Here is a 21,918-nt window from a genome sequence, read left to right as displayed (position 1 = left end):
TGCTTATTGTAGTGTGGTTAGAGAGAAGCTGTATATTCTTGGGCTCTGGTAAGTGGCAGTAGCCACAGCAGCCAAATATCCAGAAAGATGTCTCAACACACACTTGTTGTGGAGGAAGCCGGATGCCTGCTGAAGAAAGAAAGAGGTTGCGCACACATCTATAGGAAGCTTTCCTCACCTCGAAGAACTAAGGTAGGGAGAGGAATCCACATCCTGGAACCTCTTCCTTTAAGTTTTACTGTTTCTATTTTTATTCAAATGCGATTATAATATTCTCATGAATCTTAACAGTTCTTGTTTTTAGTGAATGAGTACCTCCTAGGTCTAGAACTAAAGATGACTATACATGAAAATAAAATTTCAAGCCCATTTGTTTTAGAATCATATCACTAGTTACAACTGTTGATTAGCTTGACTTTTATCATAAAAATGATGTTTGTAAACTTTTTCTTGTTTTATTTATGTGATTGAAAGTGAGTTTAGGATCCAGAATCAAAAGACAGTGGGTAGGAAGTAAGTTTAATTGCTGCTACTTAGGAGTAAGATAAATTTTACCTGTTGATAAGGTAGAATAATGATATGTGTTTAATATTAGTTTTTAATAGTTATTCATGCTATTAAATATGTACATGAAATTGATTCTAGGAGAATTAAATTTAATTTTCTTAATACTAAAGGTGATATTACTAGTGATGATACCAAATACTGTTATGAAAAGACAAGTTAAAAATTAATGATAGGTAATTGTTTCTAATAGTTTTACTGCGTTCCTATTCTTACAGGAAGAAATAGCAAAAGACCTGTTATCAGGTGATGATGAGGAAACTCAGTCTTCCGCAGATGATCTGACACCCTCTGTGACTTCCCATGAAACACCAGATTTCTTCCCTCGACCTTTACGATGTAAGAAACCCAGTTATTATTGACATAGTGGCATTTCTGCTCTAGATTGAGATGTTTCAGACATTTAGTAGTATATCAAGGTATTCTGCATGTTTTTACCTAAGCAATGAAGTGTAAGTGTAATCTGAACAAGATTATAACATCTTTTTTTAAAAGTTGAAATAGGGGCCCGGAGAGATAGCACAGCGGTGTTTGCCTTGCAAGTAGCCGATCCGGGACCAAAGGTGGTTGGTTCGAATCCCGGTGTCCCATATGGTCCCCCATGCCTGCCAGGAGCTATTTCTGAGCAGACAGCCAGGAGTAACCCCTGAGCAACGCCGGGTGTGGGGTGTGGCCCAAAAACCAAAAAAAAAAAAAAAAAAAGTTGAAATAGATGTAAATTAATGATGCTATTTGACATGAAATATTTGATTAGTTTTTCGAGATTATTTCCTTTACCAAGACATTCATTGTTTTGGGAGCCTATCTTTTTGGGGTGGGGGGTAATCACACCCAATGGCGCTTGGGTCACTCCTGGCTCTGCGCTCAGAAATTTCTTCTGGCTCGGGGGACCATATGGGATGCTGGGGATTGAACCAGAGTCTATCCTGGGTCAGACGCATGTAAGGCAAACATCCTACCACTGTGCTACCCACTTGGGCCCCTTGGGAGCCTATCTTAATGCAACTGTAAAGTTTTATAGGCTCTTTTCTTAAAGTCCTTTCTTGCTTTTGGAAAATATCAGTTGCTCAAAACATACTTTTTTATAAAAATAAACGTGATTTATTTTTCTTTCTCTTTAGATCTTATGATATTCCTTAATGTATATCAATACCCCTTTAAAGGGGGACTGAACCCATAGTATAGTGGGTAAGGCCTATGTTCCCTTGCATGCAGTTGACCAGAGTTCAATCACTGGGACTGCCTATGGTCCCCCAGCCCTTCAGTAATGAATTATTCCTGAGCACAGGGCTAGGATTATGCCCAGAGCACTGATGGGTATGGTCCCCAAACAAACAACTATAATAATATTTAAAAGGTCTTTAAATAGAAATGATTTCTAAATGCAATTATGTTTATTATTCAGGTATGTTACGGTAGAAGACCTGTCAGTTAACAAGTTCTGATACACTTAAAAGAGTTTGCGCAGTGTGTAATTTTGATGTACTAAATGTTCAGCTCTTTGTGTGTTGTATTCTGGGCTAGAGTAATTCAGTCACCAGTACTTTTTTCTTTTTTAAGGCGAACCTAGTGTTTTCCTTCTTGCCTTTCCAAATTGACTGCACACTAAATAATTATGGGAATATTGTGTATTAGTGTTTCATATTTTGTTTTGACTATTGTCAAAATGTTCTCTTGTACTTTCCATTAATTTAAGAGGTTCAGTATATTTGTGCTAATCTAATTTATTCTACAACATTTAAATAATACCATATATTAGGCATTCTCCCAGGACCTGCAAAAATAGGCAAGGAAAACATTTCTTAAAATTTAATTTTTCTTTTTAAAAGCAAACACTATATGTGATGGGGATAAGGAATCAGAGGTTGAAGATGTTGAAACAGATAGTGGTAACTCACCTGAAGAATTGAGAAAGGTAAGCTAAATTATTGTCATAACTTGGCAACATTGTATGTAGACACTTTTTAAAAATATTTAGAAATAATTTGGTAACTTAATTTTTGTTGTGAATAACATTTCTGATTGAGTTGGAACTCTGTAAATTAATCGTAACTTTTTAGATTGATATTTTTTGTTTGTTTGTTTTTAAATATGGAACGCTTCATGAATTTGCGTGTCATCCTTGCGCAGGGGCTATGCTAATCTTCTCTGTATCGTTCCAATTTTAGTATATGTGCTGCCGAAGTGAGCACTTGTTTGGTTTTTTGTTTTTGGGCCACACCCAGCAGCACTCAGGGATTACTCCTGGCTCTATGCTCAGAAATCGGACCATATGGGATGCCGGGATTCGAACCACTGTTGGTACTGGGTCAGCTGCTTGCAAAGCAATTGCCCTACCACTGTGTTATCTTTCAGGCCCCAAAATATCTTTAAATTTTAAAGATCTTTATATATTTAATTTTTTTTAATTTTAAATACTGAAATGTCTTTAATTTATTTTTAAGTCTTTTAAAATATATTTTTAAAGTTAAAAATATTTTAATTGATATTTTAAAATAACTTTTTAAATTAATATTTGTAAATTGTAAATTTTCCTGCAGGAAATAATGATAGGTTTACAGTACCAGGCAGAGATTCCCCCATACCTTGGAGAGTATGATGTTAATGAGAAAGGTAAGGAAGAGGTTTTATTTTAATAATATTTGGTAGGCAAAGTTAGCCCTTAATAACCCTTTTAAATATTTGTTTCTATACCAGTCTTGGCAGTTTAGTTTGGAGTGAAAGTTCCAATGTCAACATATTTTTGGTCTGATTCAGGGAAAATGTATCAAAATTTACCATGGGACTCAGGGAGCTACCTGCTTCCCACACAGTGCTTCTTAGAAGACAATGTGCTTATTGCCTGTTAGAATAATGGAGAGCCTCTTTCTGAAGGCGATTGCCGGAGCACAGAAGTGGATAGAACCTTATCACCTTAGAGAATGATAGTGTTTGGGACATGATACTCTTAGAAAGAAACACTCTGAGGAGAAGAAAATAAAAGAAACTCACTGAAGAGTTGATTCATCGTTGTTAAATAGAGGACAAAAGCAGCACAGTAATAGAGCAGTTCTTGAGTTCTTTCTTTTTTATTATGTCAGGTTATTCTCATTTAAAGGAAGGAAAGATTTCCCTGCAGTTATTAGCCTTCACAGTTCCTAGCTATACTAGTTTTCTAAATTACTTTCAAAGATTTGAAGGACATTTGTCCCAGGTAAGCAAATAATAGGTGATCATCTTCAGATGCCTCAGACTTCCCATCCACCACAATACCACACGTAATCTTGGTCAGGAACACATGATCTACAGTGTCTGAACATCATGGAGACAGAAGTTAGTTCTCTACATTCAGGAAGGAAGGTCTATACCTTCACTGTCTTTTGAAAAGCAAGTTCAAACGATTTTACCTATTTTAGTTTTGACCAAAAGAGAAAATAAACTGGTTCTAGAATCTTCCCTCAGGAGGCAGCCTTGTTGCTTCACTGACATACTCAGTTTCTCACTGGGAATAATTTCCACTCTATATAGTTATAACTGTAAAGCACTTTGCATAGAGCACAGTGAGTGCTCAGTGAGTTATTTTGTTAGTGATGTCTTAGATTTCTCACACACTTAGAGACTGGTTTGCACTTGCAAACTATTGGTAGTACTTGGTCCGCTGCTTGGACCATCTGTTCATTATGTGAGAAGCTTTGAGGACAGCAGCACAGTGTGTGCACTGATGACATAACTGATTTTAGTGACAATTGCTTCAGAGTCATCTTAGCTCTTGGGGAAAGTTAATTTCTTTCATTTGTCATTGGTTTCCTTTTTTATAAATCTGCTTTGCACTTTAAATGAAAATTCACCTCTTGGGAGAAATTAAAGAAACGAATATACTTTTCTTAGGTATCTGAGTATTGCCAATTATTTTTGCTTGCAATTTTGCATAGAGCCATTTAAGAAGTTCAAGAGAAAATCTCAATAAGGAATTTACACAAATTATTTTTACCCCTTTATCAGAAGATTATTAGACACCATACAGAAATCTGACATTAGATATTACTAGACATAGAAAGTTAATAAATTCATCCACTCAAAATGCTACTTGCTCTAATTGCTAGATTACTTGGTCCATTAAAGGTTTTTTTAAAAGTCTTTAAGCTTTTACTTGCCAGATAAATTACAGTGTTCTCAAAGTTAGTTTCTTGCCCTCTTGTATAATCTGTCAAAGAAGAGAAGGCCCAATTTATATAAATATGTATATATATATGTATATATATGTATATCTACATATTTGAGTATGCTCATTAATTTTAATGTGATAATGGAATTTTCAGTGTATGAAAATGAAGACCAATTACTTTGGCGTCCTGGTGTGGTTGTGGAGAGCAAAGTTAAAGAATATCTTGTTGAGGCCTCACTAAGAACTGGAAATGGCAAAACGGATCGGGCTTCTGCAGGAACAATTACAAGAGACAACGAACAGGTACACTTCAGCTTATTACATATTCCTTTAACAAACACGTCTTCATATATTTCAGTTATTTTTTAGATATGAACTGGATGGCTTGATCTGATATGGTTTTTTTTTGTTTTTGTTTTTTGGGTCACACCCGGCAGTGCTCAGGGGTTATTCCTGGCTCCAGGCTCAGAAATTGCTCCTGGCAGGCACGGGGGACCATATGGGGCACCGGGATTTGAACCGATGACTTCTTGCATGAAAGGCAAACGCCTTACCTCCATGCTATCTCTCCAGCCCCAGATCTGATACGGTTTTAAAAATTGGTAAATTTTGGTTTAAAAAACAAACTCCCAAGATCTAGTCATAGCCATTTCTATACTTTTTTTTTTTTTTTTTTGGTTCTTCTGATTCTTTTATTGTTTAATTTATTTATTTTGATTTTGGGGTCATACCCAGTGGTGTTCAGGAGTTACTCCTGATGATACTCAGAGGATTGAACCCAGAGTTGGTTGACTGTGTACCAGACAAGTACCTTACCTACTGTACTATGGGTCCCTCTTTTGGTACTTTTAGATTATTTTATGTTTGTTTTTTTTATTTTCATGATGCTAGGAATTGAACCCAGAATCTCACAGAGCATGTGCTTTACCATAGATTCCTTGCCCCTCTTTTTGTCTTTATTTTGTTTGGGGGGAGGTTCTTGGGAGTGGACCATATTCTGCAGTGCTCAGGGATCACTCCTGGTGGTATTTGGCCAACCATATGTCTTCCTGGCAACGTAACCCTCTTCAGCATGCAGAGCAAGCAGTTTGCCTGTGTAATATTTCTCCAACTCCTTTTATTTTTGTTTGCCACTAGAATTCCTTAGTACCTCTCTCTTGCTGACTATATTTCATTCTATAGTTGGAATACTGAATTTGTCATTTGTCTATGGTTGAATTTTTTTATGAATATGAAAGGTGATGAAAGGTAATGTCTAATAAACTGTAAATAGTAGCATTTGGTTGATACTGTATATATGCTGCAGTGCTCCTAATTGTGTGCAGGATGAGGGTCCGAGTAGTTCTCAGTAAGGATCTTTTTAATGGACCTCTTCTTTTTGTTTGTTTTTTTGAGTCATACCCAGGGGCATCGGGTTACGCCTGGCTCTATGCTCAGAAATTACTCCTGGCAGGCTTTTTAAGGGATGCTGGGGATCGAACCCAGGTCAGCCAGATACAAGGCAAATGCTCTACCTGCTGTACTATTGCTCTGCCCTCCAAATGGACCTTTTTTTGCCCTCTGCTGTAATTCTGCCTCTTCTACTCTATAGCTTCTGCCTAGGTGATCCTTACTGGTGGGTAGCCAGAGACAGGTAGACTCACTGGAATTCCTGAGGAACTGAGAAAAATCATGCTAGCTGACCTTTAAAGTACTTTTTGTCGATTGTCAAAGAAATTCCATTGGGATTTTTTAATGATAGCACATTTAACTATAAGTTAACTTGGGAAGAATTTTTCAAATTCTTTAAAACATTACATTTTTGGGGCCAGTGAGGTGGCGCTAGAGGTAAGGTGTCTGCCTTGCAAGCACTAGCCAAGGAAGGACTGCGATTCGATCCCCCGGCGTCCCTTATGGTCCCCCAAGCCAGGTGCAATTTCTGAGCGCTTAGCCAGGAGTAACCCTTGAACATCAAACGGGTGTAGCCCGAAAAACCAAAAAAAAAAAATCACATTTTTACATCAGAAACTTGGTATGATTAGCCATTTATTTCGGGTTTTTTTTGGGTTTTTTTGTTTTGTTTTGTTTTGTTTTTGGTTTTTGGGCCACGCCCAGTGTTGCTCAGGGGTTACTCCTGGCTGTCTGCTCAGAAATAGCTTCCTGGCAGGCACGGGGGACCATATGGGACACCGGGATTCGAACCAACCACCTTTGGTCCTGGATCGGCTGCTTGCAAGGCAAACGCTGCTCTGCTATCTCTCCGGGCCCTTATTTCGATTTTTGAGATTTTTTTTTCTATCTATCTGAAATTCTTTGTGCATCTCATTAAATGATATATATGATACAATGATATATATGATAAATGATATGTATATTTAATAGAATTAAGTGGGAGCTGTTATAATTGTGTATTATAAATCAATAAAGAACTATTAATCTTTTTTTCTCTTAGATTTTCTAGTTATTTGTTTTTGTGGTGGTGGGGCCTTCCCAGAGGTGTTAGGGTCTGGTGGACACACGTAGTATCCATTCAGTCCTAAAGTTTAAGGACCCATCAGTGAAGTGCTAGCCCTGTCAGGGATTAAAATTTGTAACTGGATCAAACAGGGTTTATGCTCCAGACCTTTGAACTCTCTTCCCTACACATAGGTTTTCTAGCCTTAAGGTAATTGCTAAATTATTTTTTGGTTCATTCTTGGTCCATTACTTTCTGTTATTTTTGCTGTTTAGCTCCTGCACTAGCCATAATTCTGAAAGGCATTGTTAGTAATAGTTTGAGGCCTGCTTTTGATGAAAGATACTGCATCTCTAAGGTTTAATATAGTAAGAATAACTGCAGACCTGGGATGTAATATAGTCATACATACATGATTGCTTCGCATGTATGAGGCTCTAGGTTTTAATTTGCAGCATGTGTACGCATGCGCACACACACACTCAAGGAAAAAGAAAGAAAAAGAATTTCAGAGCTGGAGAGAAAGTGCAGAGTTAAGGTGCTTGTTTGCAGCCAAATTCAGGCTCTATCCTTAGTACTACAAGATGTCCCCCGAACACTCACTACAGTGTGTTGCCCAAAGATCTCCACACACTCCCAAAATAAATAATTTCAGTCTTGGTTTGATACAGATTTTCTTTGAGATAGCCTGTGTTGAACCAGGGACTGAGATTAAGAAATATCTATATACTAACAATTATTACCATTATGTCTCTTTTTTTGGGGGGGGTGTTTCAGCCGGCAATGCTCGGGGGTTACTCCTGGCTCTGCTCACAGAAATTGCCTCTGGCAGGCTCGGCGGACCATATGGGATACCACTTTCTCCTGGGTTGGCCACGTGCAAGGCAAATGCCCTACTGCTGTGCTATCTCTCAGGCCCCACCATTATGTGGGTTTTTTTTTTTTTTGTTTTTTGGGTCACACCTGGCAACACTCGGGTTACTCCTGGCAGGCTTGGGGGACCATATGGGACCCCGGGATTCGAACCACTGACCTTTGGCATGCAAGGCAAACAAATCTCTTTTAAAATTAGAAATGAATACTGACTTAAGTGCTTTTGTAGCAACTGCTCATTGTTGTTTTCAATTGTTATCAATCATTTGATTATTATTTACTAGTATTAGCTATCTTTTACTTTTTAGCAACTTGTTTAGAAAAGAGTTTTTGTTTTTGTTTTGGGGCCATATCCGGCAGCGCTTGGGTTACTTCTGGCTCTGTGCTCAGATACTGCTCCTGGCAGCTTTGGGGGACCATATGGGATACTGAGGATCGAACCCAGGTCTTTCCTGGGTTGATCTCGTGCAAGGCAAACAGTGTACAACTATGCTATTACTCCAGCACCTAGAAGGGAGAGTGTTTTTTTGTTTGTTTTTGTTTTGGGGCCACACCCAGTGTGCTCAGGAGTTACTCCTGATTCTGCTCTCAGAAATTGCTCCTGGCAGGCTCAGGGGACCATATGAGATGCCGGGGATGGAATCCAGGTCCATCCAGATTGGTGCATGCAAGGCAAACACCCTACTGCTGTGCTACATTTAGTAATTTTTATACAGCAGTTTCTTTTTCTCCTGTTTCAGGCATTATATGAACTTCTCAAATGTAACCATAATATAAAGGAAGCGATGGAAAGGTACTGCTGCAATGGAAAGGCATCTCAAGGTAAGAAAGACTTGGGATCAGAGAGGGAAATTGTCTTTCGGGGGCTCAGAATAAGCAAAATATCATAAAGAATGGAGCATCCTGTAGCAATTTTTGTAAGATGTATGTTCCTTTTCATAGCAAATAATATTTTCTTTTTTTGCCCTCTATTTTAGACGTACCAGAGATTGTTCAGATACAAATTAGTTACCCCCCAGTCACCTCCACTTTCTTGAAGAAATAGTTACAGAACAAAGCAGCCCCAGAGATGACAATATATCCAAAGTAATGAAAAAGAATGGTTTTATGATTTCATTAAGAAAAAAGTTGCTTTTTTTTAATTAGACAGGAAAATAAAAAGGAGATATAATATTTTTAAAAGGAAACATGTATGATATATTCCATTGAATTTACTGAAGGAAATATTTTTAGTAATCATGTTTTGTTTTCATGCCTAGGATTTGTTTTATGCACATCAAGGAAGATGGTTCATTTTAATTTTGATGTTTTTGTCATATAACTGGATTGCATGCTCCATAGCACAGCTTTCATAAAGTATATGTAGAGAGAATTAGTAGTGGTCTGTCAATCAGTGGGGAAGGTATGAAAGTTAAAAGCAGTACATATAAACTTAACGATTGGAATGTTTCCTCCTTTGAAAAAAAAAAATGTTGTGTGTGGTGCCAGGCCTTACATGGTGCTGTTTAACTGAGCCTTTTCCCTAACACCAGTGAAAATCATTATCTTCAGGTCTCAGAATTCCCAAACACTACACCCAATGTCTTTATTTCTTGAGCTATTTGTCACCTTTATGTTGTATTTTAATGGCTCCAGGCATCTATCTGACCATTAATATGAGACACTTTACATCTTTGCCTCAGACTGGTTTGCTAGGAAGCTGAATGGAATTTAATCTCTCACCGTCTGGACTGTTTTTTATTCTCTTTCTTTTTCTAGAGTATATTAGTCTACAAACAAATTTTAAGTAAATGTTGGTTGCTCTTAGTTTCTAAGTTAAAGAGTGTAGGTCACAGGGCTCCTCAAACTTTTTAAACAGGAGGCCAGTTCACTGTCCCTCAGACCATTGGAGGGTCTGACTATAGAAAAAACAAAACTTATGAACAAATTCTTATGCATACTGCATATATCTTATTTTGCAATGAAGAAAAAAAACAGATACAAATACAATATGTGGCCCGCAGGCCATAGTTTGAGGACCACTGGAGGATTTTGATGTATGATTAAATAAGGGATTCTTTTTTTTTTTTGTTTTTTTTTTTCGGGCCACACTCGTTTGATGCTCAGGGGTTAGTCCTGGCTAAGCACTCAGAAATTGCTCCTGGCTTGGGGGGACCATATGGGACGCCGAGGGATCGAACTGCAGTCGTGATCTTTCCTTGGCTAGCACTTGCAAGGCAGACACCTTACCTCTAGCGCCACCTCGCTGGCCCCTAAATAAGGGATTCTTTTTAACTCCATAAGTGAATAATTTTTTATTGTATTTTATAAAATATGTATGTTCAGGGGCCGGAGAGATAGCACATTGGTAAGGCATTTGCCTTGCATGAAGCTGACCCAAGGACAGCTGGTGGTTCGAATCTCAGCAACCCATATGAATCCCTGAGCCTGCCAGGGGCGATTTCTTAGTACAGATTCAGGAGTAACCCTTGAGCGCTGCTGGGTAGGACCCCAAAACAATATATATAATGTTTAGTGTTTAAAAACATGGGACAGCAGTGAGACTAAATTATAGGCAGACATTACATTTTTAACCCACCATGCAAAGAAAAAGTATTTTTAAAAGTTTATATTTTAATATTCCGTATTTTTTAAGACTTAGGATATGGCTATGTTTGGTGATCCTTACAAAAATTTTCTTCGTACACACTCATGTATTGTGTGTGTGTCTGAGTGTATGTCTAAGTGTGTGTGGCTTTTTATAGGGAAAGCAAACTGAATATAGTTGTGATTCACTTCATTTGGAAGCCAATGAATTTTGTCCTAAAATTTCTTTAGAAGGAATGACTGCGTGGACAGAAGAAGAATGCCGGAGTTTTGAACATGCACTTATGCTTTTTGGAAAAGATTTTCATCTTATACAGAAGAATAAGGTAAATTAAGAACATTGTAAGAAAAGTTGCTTAATAATGAAAATGACTAGAAGCAGCAGTTGTTTGTTTCTTTGTGGGCTGCACTCGGAAGATCTTAGTACTCCACCCAGTCAGTGCTTGAGGGTCACTCCTGACAGTGCTTGAGGGACTGTGTGCTGTCTAGGGGACCCGCCTCCTATAGGCAAACATGAACTCCAGCTCATTGAACTATCTCTCTAGTTCTGAAGCAACTAATTTTTAAGTCCGTTGGTCCAAAAAATAAAATACATAGATATATATTTATTTTTAACACTAAGATTTCCAACATTGCTCTAAATTTAATTGGGATGTGCTTATATAAACTGATTCTGCTCATGGATTAACGGATGATATAGTCACATCCTCTTGCATATAATTTTCATAAAGAAAATATACTATATATTTTTGAGTCACCCGGCAGCACTCAGGGGTTACTCCTGGCTCTATGCTCAGAAATCGCTCCTGGCAGGCTCGGGGACCATATGGGATGCCAGGATTTGAACTGTCCTTCTGTATGCAAGGCAAACGCCTTACCTCCATGCTATCTCTCTGACTCCCAAGGGGATGGGCATTTTGTGGTGCTTCTTAGTGGCTTCTCCTAACTTAGTGTTCAAGTGTCACTCCTGGAACTTGCCAGGGATTATGTGATGTAGAGGATTGAACTGACCTCTTGCATGCAAAGTTTTACTATCTAACCCTAGATTCAATCTTTTTTTTTTTGGGGGGGGGGGGGCCACACCCAGCGGTGCTCAGGGGTTACTCCTGGCTGTCTGCTCAGAAATTGCTCCTGGCAGGCACGGGGGACCATATGGGACACCGGGATTCGAACCAACCACCTTTGGTCCTGGATTGGCTGCTTGCAAGGCAAACGCCGCTGTGCTATCTCTCCGGGCCCAGATTCAATCATTTTTTAGGAAGTATTTCTATTCTCACATTTTCCCTGACTCATTCTAAAGCTATTTAGAGGTTTGTGGTGGCCTCAAAAATCTCTCCTCACTAGTAAGAACTACAGTTACTAAAGGAAGTAAGATAAGTAAATTTACTAAAAATATTCTAACATCAGATGGTGAAAATGTAGAGCAGTAGGAACTCTAAATCTTTCCTAGTGGTGATGCAAATAATAGTCTCTTCTGAAGAGACTATTTGGTATATTCCTACAAAAGTGAGTATGCTTTTACCATGCAATCCAATGTTTACACTTATCAACATTTACTTAAAGAAACTGAGAACTTTTGTTTACATAACTTTTGCACATATAAATTAAATAGATTAAATATATAAAGCAATTTTATTCATAATGCCAACATTTGAAAGTAGCCTAGGGTATTTCCAGTAGGTGAATGGATAAATCAACTGGCACATCATGTAATGGAATATTGTTCAATTAAAAAAAAACAAATAATCTTTTCTCTTTAAAGTGACATGAAAGAATCTTAAATTAAGGCAATATGAAATCTACAAAATTTTGCATTCGACTTCTGGGACTGTTACCCTATTGAATTAATTTTGTAGAAGGCATAACATTTGTCTAGATTTTCTGGGGTTTTGCTTTTGCGAGTAAATGTCCAGTTACTCTGGCACTGTGTGTTGAGATTCCCCTTCCTTGACTGTTCTCTTGTTCTCTTGTCAAACATTAGTTGACTAAGCCTTTGTTCTCTTGTCAAACATTAGTTGACTGTATGTATGTCTGTATAGGTCTGTTTCTGGGCTCTCAATTCTGTTCATTTATCTGTTCTATTCAGTACCACACTCTGAATCACTGTAACTATAATATATAGTAAGTATTGAACTCTGTAGTGTTAGTCCTCCAGCTTTGTTCTCCTAAATATTACACTGCTTTTCTGATTCTTTTGCCTTTCCATATGAATTAGTTTTCAGTGTTTACAAAACACTGGGATTACTTGGGATTGTGCTGGATCTATTGCTTAAATTTAAAAAACTGACAGCCAGGCCTGAGAGATAGCACAGCCGCAGGGCACCTGCCTTGTATGCAGACGATACAGGACAGACGTTGGTTCGAATCCCGGCATCCCATATGGTCCCTCGTGCAGAGCCAAGAATAACCCCTGAGCGCCACCAGGTGTGACCCAACCCCCCCCCAAAAAAAAAAAACCTGACAGCTTTTGTTGATGAATATGGAGTATTTCTACATTAGATTTTTATTAGATATCTTTCATCAGGATTTAGAATTTTTCTCATAGACCTTGCATGTATTTTGTTAGATTTATACCCAAGAATGTAATTGGTGGGAGTGATTGTCAGTCAACCAGGCCAGAGATTTAAGGCAAGGGCCTGATGTAGTACCTATTAAGCCTTTTGCTCCTTGGGCCTCCAAACAACACATCTGTGATGATTGGAGCACTATATGGATCTAGGGAACAGGCTTAGGCCTCTTCAGTACACTCCCACTCCAAGCACACTGATCTGTCTTTCCAACCCTAATGCTTTTTTATACATATGAAGTTCATCTCAAGGGGGGAATGGGGTGGAGGAAAGAGAGGAGAAAGAGAGAAGTAGCAAGGTTAAGAAAGATAGAGAGAGGGGCCGGAGAGATAGCATGGAAGTAAGGTGTTTGCCTTGCATGCAGAAGGTTGATGGTTCAAATCCCAGCATCTCATATGGTCCCCAGAGCTTGTGCCAGGAGCGATTTCTGAGCATAGAGCCAGGAGTAACCCGAGTGCTGCCGGGTGTGGCCCCAAAACAAAACAAAAAAAAAAATAGAAGAAAGCATGATATGTGTTCAAGGTAGAACCTGGGCTTGAACCAAAAAAAAATAAATAAATAAAAAATAAAGGGGCCGGAGAGATAGCATGGAGGTAAGGCGTTTGCCTTTCATGCAGGAGGTCATCGGTTCGAATCCCGGCGCCCCATATGGTCCCCTGTGCCTGCCAGGAGCAATTTCTGAGCCTGGAGCCAGGAATAACCCCTGAGCACTGCCAGGTGTGACCCAAAAACCAAAAAAAAAAAAAAAAGAACCTGGGCTTGAAGAGCAGCAGATACATTTTTGTTTTAAGTTGGGCTATACCCTGTAAAATCACCTCCTGCGCTGTATCTCCAATCCCAGGTGAGTCTGAAGCAAGGTTGCACTTGAAATGATCCACACCAGACTAAGGGTGAAACAAGTGTAGACTGGCAATTTTCTATCTTGTTTAGAGCATGAGCTGCCTGCCAGAATTGGCTTTTTTTGTTTTTGGGCCATACCCGGCAGTGCTCAGGGGTTACTCCTGGCTATCTGCTCAGAAAACCATGGGGGGTGGGGGGTGAAGAGATAGCTTGGAGGTGAGGCATTTGCCTTGCATGCAGAAGGACGGTAGTTCAAATCCTGGCATCCCATATGGTCCCCCGAGCCTGCCAGAAGCAATTTCTGAGTGTAGAGCCAGCAATAACCCCTGAGCGCTGCCTGGTGTGACCCAAAAACCAAAACAAAACAAAATTAAAAAAAGCCAGGGGGACCATATGGGATGCCGGGATTCGAACCACCTTTGGTCCTAGGTCGGCTGCTTGCAAGGCAAACGCCCTACTGCTGTGCTATCTCTCCGGCCCCAAGAATTGACATTTTTATTGAGTACAAAGACTACCCCTGTGTTCTATCTTGAAGATTATACTTCCTCTTTTACTTTCCTCTCAAATTTTTCTAATTAAGTTTCAATAAAAGCAACCTTGCTTCATATACACACCACACCCTATTCCCTGCTGGAGTGATAGCACAGTGGTAGGGCATTTGCCTTCCATATGGCCAACCTGGGTTGGACCCGGGTTCAGTCCCCAGAATCCCATACAGTCCCCTGAGCCTACCAGAAGCGATTTCTGAGCGCAGAGCCAGGAGTAACCCTGAGCACTGCCAGGTGTGGCCCAAAAACCAAAAGAAAAAGCATGAGGGTTGGAAAGATAGCTCAGTGTGCTGGGGGCTGGAGTGCACTGACGAGGTCCAAGCCTGATCCCTAGATCCACATGGTGGCCCAAGCAACACAGGTATGTCAGATTAAGGACAGATAGTTCAGGCCATCCTGATGCAGTCCTGCCCAGGTTTACATATAAGACATTCTCTGTATGGGGTAAAACCAAGTTGTAAGCAGATACAAAGGATCCAGGGATAATCTTTGTTCTGGGGTAAATACCGACTTTATATATTTTATAGTCAGACAAAATAAAGCCCATCTTCAGTAGGCCTGGATTGCTTTTTCATCTTTTTCAGGCATTATGGCTTTTCATTTGAGAAATTTAACATGGAAGTGGATCCCCAGAAATAAATTGGGTTTATTAAGCATTTGATTTTGAATTTTTTGTTTTTGTTTTTGTTTTTGTTGGGGGGAGGACCCATATCTGGTGACCCTCAGGGGTTACTCCTGGCTGTATACTCAGAAATCTCTCTTGACTCAGAGGACCATATGGGACACTGGGGATCAAACCCAGGTTTGTCCTGGGCAGCTGCATGCAAGGCAAATGCCCTACTGCTATGCTACCACTTCAGCCCCTGAATTAATTTTTGATTGTTGCTTGTTCACTTTTGCAATCCATTGTGGTACAGAGACCTGCAGTTTAAGTACCAAAGATCTAGGAGGTACTACTGTTGATTGGGGGAAGAAAGTTTGGTTTCTTTTAAAACGTTTTCTTATTATTATGCTCCTATATAGCGCAACATGGCTACTAATCAGGATAGGGATAATAAAAAATAAAACCATACCAAGTAATGGTTGAGCAGGGGTAGTGCTTATTTTTATTATTATTTTTACTAGATAGTGCTTTTTTTATTAGAACAAAATTTAGTCTGTTTCTCTGAACTCATACATGTAGCTATTTGTGTGTGTGTGTGTGTGTGTGTGTGTGTGTGTGTGTGTTTAGAGAAACCCTGATCTGAATATGGAACCAAGTTTGTGAGGTTCAATTTTATTGTTGTTTTTAAACACTTTAATTATTTATTTATTTATTTATTTATTTATTTATTTTTGGTTTTTGGGCCACACCTGGCATTGCTCAGGGGTTACTCCTGGCTGTCTGCTCAGAAATTGCTCCTAGCAGGCACGGGGGACCATATGGGACACCGGGATTCGAACCAACCACCTTTGGTCCTGGATTGGCTGCTTGCAAGGCAAATGCCGCTGTGCTATCTCTCCGGGCCCTCTGGGCCCGTTTTTAAACACTTTAAAAAGTAGAGCCCCCCCCTCCCCAAAAAAAATGTAGAGCCAAATAGTTGAAGAGGGAAAAAAATTCTGCCTTTAGCTAATAAATCATCCTAGCTGCATTCTAGATGCAGTTGAGTGCTGCTCCTCTTTGCCCGGGGATTTTAATCTCTTTTGAGTCATAGAGCCCTCTAATAACTAATGATACTGCAGCCCCTCTCCATATAAAATGTGAACATACGTGTAATTTTTGGAATTAATAGCCTTTTAAGAAAGTGCATAGATCTTTCAGGACTAAGAAGCCTGAGGTAGATCTCTGTGCATTCAGAACTACAGTGAGAGTCTTAGTCTTCAGTGAAGACTAGTAATGGCTCCCAACACCAGAGTTATGGCTCAAGGGCCTGAAAGACACCATCGGCAAGAAGAAATCTGAGTTCTATCCCGGGCATTTCATGATCCTTTGCACTGGGAGTGAACATTGATCTGGGAATAATAAGACCCTGAGCACTACCAGGTGTCCCCAAAACAAACTAGAAATGCTGTACAAACAAACCTGTTAGGATTTTCAGTAAAACTATGATACTTGGGGCCGGATAGACAGCATGAAGATACGGCATTTGTCTTGCATGCAGAAGGACAGTGGTTCGAATCCCGGCATCCCATATGGTCCACCAAGCAAGTCAGGAGCGATTTCTGAGTGTAGAGCCAGGAGTAACCCCTAAATGCTGTTGGGTGTGACCCAAAAACCAAAAAAACGTCTATGATACTTTCTAAATGCACTTTTATTTTATAAATTAACACTCATTTAAATATACCTTAAGCTTTTTTTTTTTTTTTTTTTGGGCCACACCCAGCATTGCTCAGGGGTTACTCCTGGCTGTCTGCTCAGAAATAGCTCCTGGCAGGCACGGGGGACCATATGGGACACCGGGATTCGAACCAACCACCTTTGGTCCTGGATCAGCTGCTTGCAAGGCAAATGCCGCTGTGCTATCTCTCCGGGCCCTACCTTAAGCTTTTTAAGGTAGCTTTATTGTTAAATAATGTAAATGTCAAGACATTTTATTAATAAAATGTTCTTTGTGTCATAATAGGAAATTTAGAAAATAAGACTTATAACTTGAAGTTAGGATGTTGTTTAAAAATAATTTTGTAAAGTGAGTTGGTTTTGTTGGTTTATTTTTTAAAAGTACGGCTTTCTTTTTGGTTAGGTGAGAACTAGAACAGTGGCCGAATGTGTAGCATTCTACTATATGTGGAAGAAATCTGAACGTTATGATTACTTTGCTCAACAGACAAGATTTGGAAAGAAACGATATAACCATCATCCTGGAGTTACGTAAGTTCTGTGGGCCTCACTTGAGGGACTTTGATCTTGAGTTGTGAAATGCAGTCCTCAAATGAGCACCATTTTTTTTCAGGGATTATATGGATCGTTTGGTAGATGAAACAGAAGCTCTGGGTGGGACAGTAAATTCTTCAGCCTTAACTTCTAACCGCCCAGAGCCTATTCCTGATCAACAGTTGAACATTCTCAACTCTTTCACTGCCAGTGATTTGACAGGTAAATCTTTTTCTGCATGATGTAACATACCATGAGGTATGTTTGTATCTTCTGTGTTGTATAGCATAAATTGTTTACTTAACCCTTTTCCCTTTTATTTCAGCTTTGACCAACAGTGTAGCAACAGCCTGCAACCCCGCTGATGTGAATTGCTTGGATGATAGCTTTCCTCCACTGGGTAACACGCCCCGTGGACAAGTCAATCATGTGCCTGTCGTAACAGAGGAGTTACTTACCTTGCCTAGCAATGGGGAAAATGATTGTTTTAATTTATTTGAGACTGGATTTTACCACTCAGAGCTAAACTCCATGAACATGTGCAGTGAAGAATCAGAACGGCCAGCAAAGAGATTAAAAATGGGCATTGCTGTTCCTGAATCTTTTATGAATGAGGTCTCTGTAAATAACTTGGGTGTGGACTTTGAGAATCACACGCATCACATCACCAGTGCCAAAATGGCTGTCTCTGTGGCTGACTTTGGCAGTCTGTCTACCAGCGAGACGAACGGCTTCATTAGTGCCCATGCTCTGCATCAGCATGCTGCCCTTCACTCTGAGTGACGTGCCTGACAGGCGCCCAGCAGTGGGCATGTAGTTCCAGTAAACTTGAGGAAAGTCAGGTTTGCTTAGTCTTTCACTGGAAGTTTGAACCTCTTTCACTATGACATCAGTGATGTCAGTATGTATAGAACTATATCTTGATTTGTCAAGAGTATTTTCATTTTTCAATCCATAAATGTGGAAATGAACTATGATCAGCAGAGTTGGGAACTAAGATTGAACTCTGTGGTGCAGCTTTAAGCTCTGCTTATCTATTCTTCCTCATCCCCCAATACCTCTTTCCCCAGTCCCTTCTTTTTCTATTTTCTGTTCCCCCACTTCCCTCACTTCCCGTTTTGAAACCTGTAGACAGAGGCCACCAGCTCAAAACCAGCACAGATGTTCTGAACTGAATGAGTGGCTTCTTTTCATGTAAGTTTCTTTTGCCGTAATGGATGCAGTGGAATAACAATGTTTACAGGTACCGATCCCAGTCCCTGCTCTATGTAGCATTTTTGGGGTTTGTCTTCTTAATTAAAAGCAGGGGTAGGTGTTTCTTTCAACTGCATAAACATGCAAGGTTTTTTCTTTTTTAAATGGGATCTTCTCTCATGTTACTCAACTAGAGCACTTCAGTTCTTCAGTTTACAAAACAACAAGTCCATCTTAATGGAAGCCAGCACAAGGAACTGCGTGCAAGTCATGAAGGCGCTGTCTTGGATTCTGCTTCAAAATTTGAGACCTGGGCTACCTTACACAGAATGGGTCATTTGACTAGGAGGAAGATTTCTATGTAACCTCGTTTATTTAAAAAAAAATTGGCATCTGAAGATACATTCAGATGGGGTTTTGTCCACCATGTCAAGATTGTCATTGTGAAAACCTTACCAGTTGTTAATAATTTTGTTAATCCTGAGATGGTTGGCTTGCGGGCCACAATCTACCGGGCCTACGGTGGCCTCTTAGTGACTGACGACATCTCAGGACACCTCTTAAGTTATTTGTAGCACTGCAGTTCAAAGTGTTGATATTTAGAAGAGCCTTCTAGATTTTACATAATGCAGTAGAACCTTGAAGTATATTTAAACTTTTTATTTAGCTTGAACAGTTGGCAAGAAAAAAAAATGTGAGTTCTATCTGAAATAGAATGGTATGCCATCACTTTTAAGTCTTAAAAAGTGATAGAAATTCAGATACATCTCAAATATACTTGGTTTTGCTTCTATTGAAAACATTGTGAATGAGAAGCCATTGTCAAGATTGGCTGTTTTTGCTCAGTTGACATGCATCTATAAGTTATAAGGTGAACTCAAACAAGATGAATACAGTATTAGAATGTAGTAAGCTTTACTTTATTTTTAGAGTTCAGTTAAAATGAATTTTACTTTTTATCTTTTGCACCGTCTTAATTAAAAAATTTCAATTTCTACTAGTTGTCTTGCTTTGCAAAAAGCTTAGATGTTTGACTGCATTGCTGATATTTGTAAGTATAAGTTGCTTCAAGGTTGTGCTGATGAGTAGGTAAGATGTAGTAACCTTAGTGATGGAAAGGGAGGGTATTTATTATACAAACTGTGAACTGCAATGTCATCCTTATGTTTGGATGATATGTATTCTTGTTTTTCTTTGCAGCATTTTAATGAAGATATTGCTTTTGAAGTGTTTACGCAATAGCACATTCACTATAAAATTTAGTTTAGCATAGTGGACAAACTTAGTTAAATTAATAACTTAAAACCAGTCTCTAATTTATACATCAAAAGTCTAGCATTCATGTATGCGCACGGTAAATAATGGGTAGCCTGGATTCTGTTGCTTAGAGTTGTTTTTATCCAATTTGTTCAGCTTCTGATCGCTGTGGTGTTGTGCTAAATTTTGAACTTCGTTTGTTAGAAATCAGTAAAGCTATAATTTAGAAAGATACTGGCCATAATCTTCCATTGTTGTAGTTTTTAATTTTCACTCTGGGTTTACAGTGGCTGATCTGTATAAAGTGATATCACAAAGATGACTGAATGCTAATACCAGTTGCACTTAAATGAACATGCCCATTCTCAGTAGCTGATGCAGTAATATATTCAGTTTATCTATGCATTGCTGGGATCTTGATATAAGATGGAAACAGTGTTTCTTATCTGAAGTTTGGATTATCAGCAGTTGAATGGACACTTTAGTTATTTAAATAAAGATTTTTGACCAAAATTTAGAAAATGATATGAGAGAAAAATCAATTCCAGCAAGTTTTAATAGATTTTAAAATACTAATCTGGTTTTAGCCTCTCAGAGCGCTAACTAGCTGGGAACGTTTACTTTTAATTCCTTGTTAAAATGAGGCAATAATTTGCAAGATTTTTGTATATATGTGTAAATTCTTCACACCTTTTTAGATCTAATTCAATATTTTCTGACTGTTTTTGCCATGTATTATACCATTTTTGTGCATGCTTGTTGTGACATTCATAATTGTACCATCCATGTAAAATAGCTATTTATTGAATTTTCTTTTAAAGCTGCATTTTTACTGTTCTCCCCCCCCCCTGACTTACGCATCTTTTATGGAATTTGTTACTGTTTATTAGAAGAATTGCGTTTGAGAGCATGAAAATAACTGGTTTATAAGAATATAAAAAAAAAAAACAATAATGCCTTTTTTTTTATCAAGTGTTAAGCACAATTCTTATAACAAACTGTGATAAATTCTTTGTTTTTGTTTTTTCTTTCTGAATTATTTTTGTATGAACAAACCAAAAATTCATGGTGAGCAGTTGCAGTGTTGGCTGATTTATCTTTTCTGTACAGGGAATTTAAAGAGGACGCGGATTCATTTAGAAGTGTAACTGGTGCTGTGATTATAGCAATACTTTACTTTGTTAGTTGTTCTTCCATCTTTTTCATGCTAGCTTTTTAAATGTTTAGTTTTCCTCTTGTCATGGTCAACTGCTGAATTTACTTGAAGGATGTAGAATACTGTTTAAACAATACTAAAGTGTGTACAATTAGGTCAAAGAATTGTGCAATTATTTCCTTTTTAATTTTTGAAATTGAAGGTCATAAATATTTGAGAACGTTAGAGCTAGTAGAGCAGAGTGATACTATTTAATTTTACCAAAGTCTCTAGTGAGTATTTCAACATTGAATGTAAAGTAATAAACCTGACCACCAAGGAGATTGTTTGCCCAGAGTTTCAAAGCACAGTGTCGACAAATGGAATTGAAATAATTTATAAAAAATATTGACATTACTATGTTTTGTAAGAAGTTCATAATTTTTTCACTAAAAGGAGGAAATTATTAGTTTTATTGTTAAATATGGTAGATATTAAAATTCCTCATAGATGAGCAGTGATTCCAGTTTTCCCAGTTTGAAATAAGTACCCTGTGAGTATGAGATTAATTAGTGACAATCAGAACAAGTTTTAGTATCAGATATTCAAGAGGAAGTTGCTATTGTTGCATTGATTTTAATATTTGTACATAAACACTGATTTTTTTGAGCATTATTTTGTATTTGTTGTACTTTAATACCTGGTGTACAGTTCCAGAAATAAACATCTGGAAATCTTTTTTTTTCTTGGTTTGCGTGAGTATTTGCCACAAAAAGGGTTTTTACTTACTGAATCATATGCCATAAACAAATGGGTAGTTAACCATTGCTAAATTGGTTTTGGGTGGAGTAAATAATGTTTTTTGATTGGTAAGTAATGAAATAAATAGCTGAGGTAGCCTTTTCTTTAATCCCTCAAGTAAATT

General features: G+C 38.4%; 1 protein-coding gene and 1 non-coding gene across 2 annotated transcripts in view; one reads left to right on the top strand and one right to left on the bottom strand.

Moving 5' to 3' along the window:
* Positions 1-19,919, top strand: part of MIER3 (MIER family member 3) — a 31,492-nt gene extending 11,573 nt beyond the window's left edge. Inside the window, exons 3-11 of the mRNA XM_049768126.1 lie at positions 783-903; positions 2,394-2,479; positions 3,105-3,177; positions 4,863-5,011; positions 8,756-8,837; positions 10,833-10,927; positions 17,277-17,404; positions 17,487-17,629; positions 17,733-19,919. Of these exons, the coding sequence (XP_049624083.1) occupies positions 783-903; positions 2,394-2,479; positions 3,105-3,177; positions 4,863-5,011; positions 8,756-8,837; positions 10,833-10,927; positions 17,277-17,404; positions 17,487-17,629; positions 17,733-18,190 (1,335 nt within the window). The 3' untranslated portion in view covers positions 18,191-19,919. The remainder of the gene's footprint in view (positions 1-782; positions 904-2,393; positions 2,480-3,104; positions 3,178-4,862; positions 5,012-8,755; positions 8,838-10,832; positions 10,928-17,276; positions 17,405-17,486; positions 17,630-17,732) is intronic.
* On the bottom strand, positions 2,650-2,756 carry LOC126003082 (U6 spliceosomal RNA). The gene has a single exon (XR_007493625.1). It is a non-coding gene; the product is annotated as a U6 spliceosomal RNA (small nuclear RNA).
* Positions 19,920-21,918: the final 1,999 nt, after the last annotated feature.

This window comes from Suncus etruscus, chromosome 2 (assembly GCF_024139225.1).
Source record: "Suncus etruscus isolate mSunEtr1 chromosome 2, mSunEtr1.pri.cur, whole genome shotgun sequence".
Classification (NCBI taxonomy): Eukaryota; Metazoa; Chordata; class Mammalia; order Eulipotyphla; family Soricidae; genus Suncus; species Suncus etruscus.
This window is presented reverse-complemented; position numbering and strand designations above follow the sequence as displayed.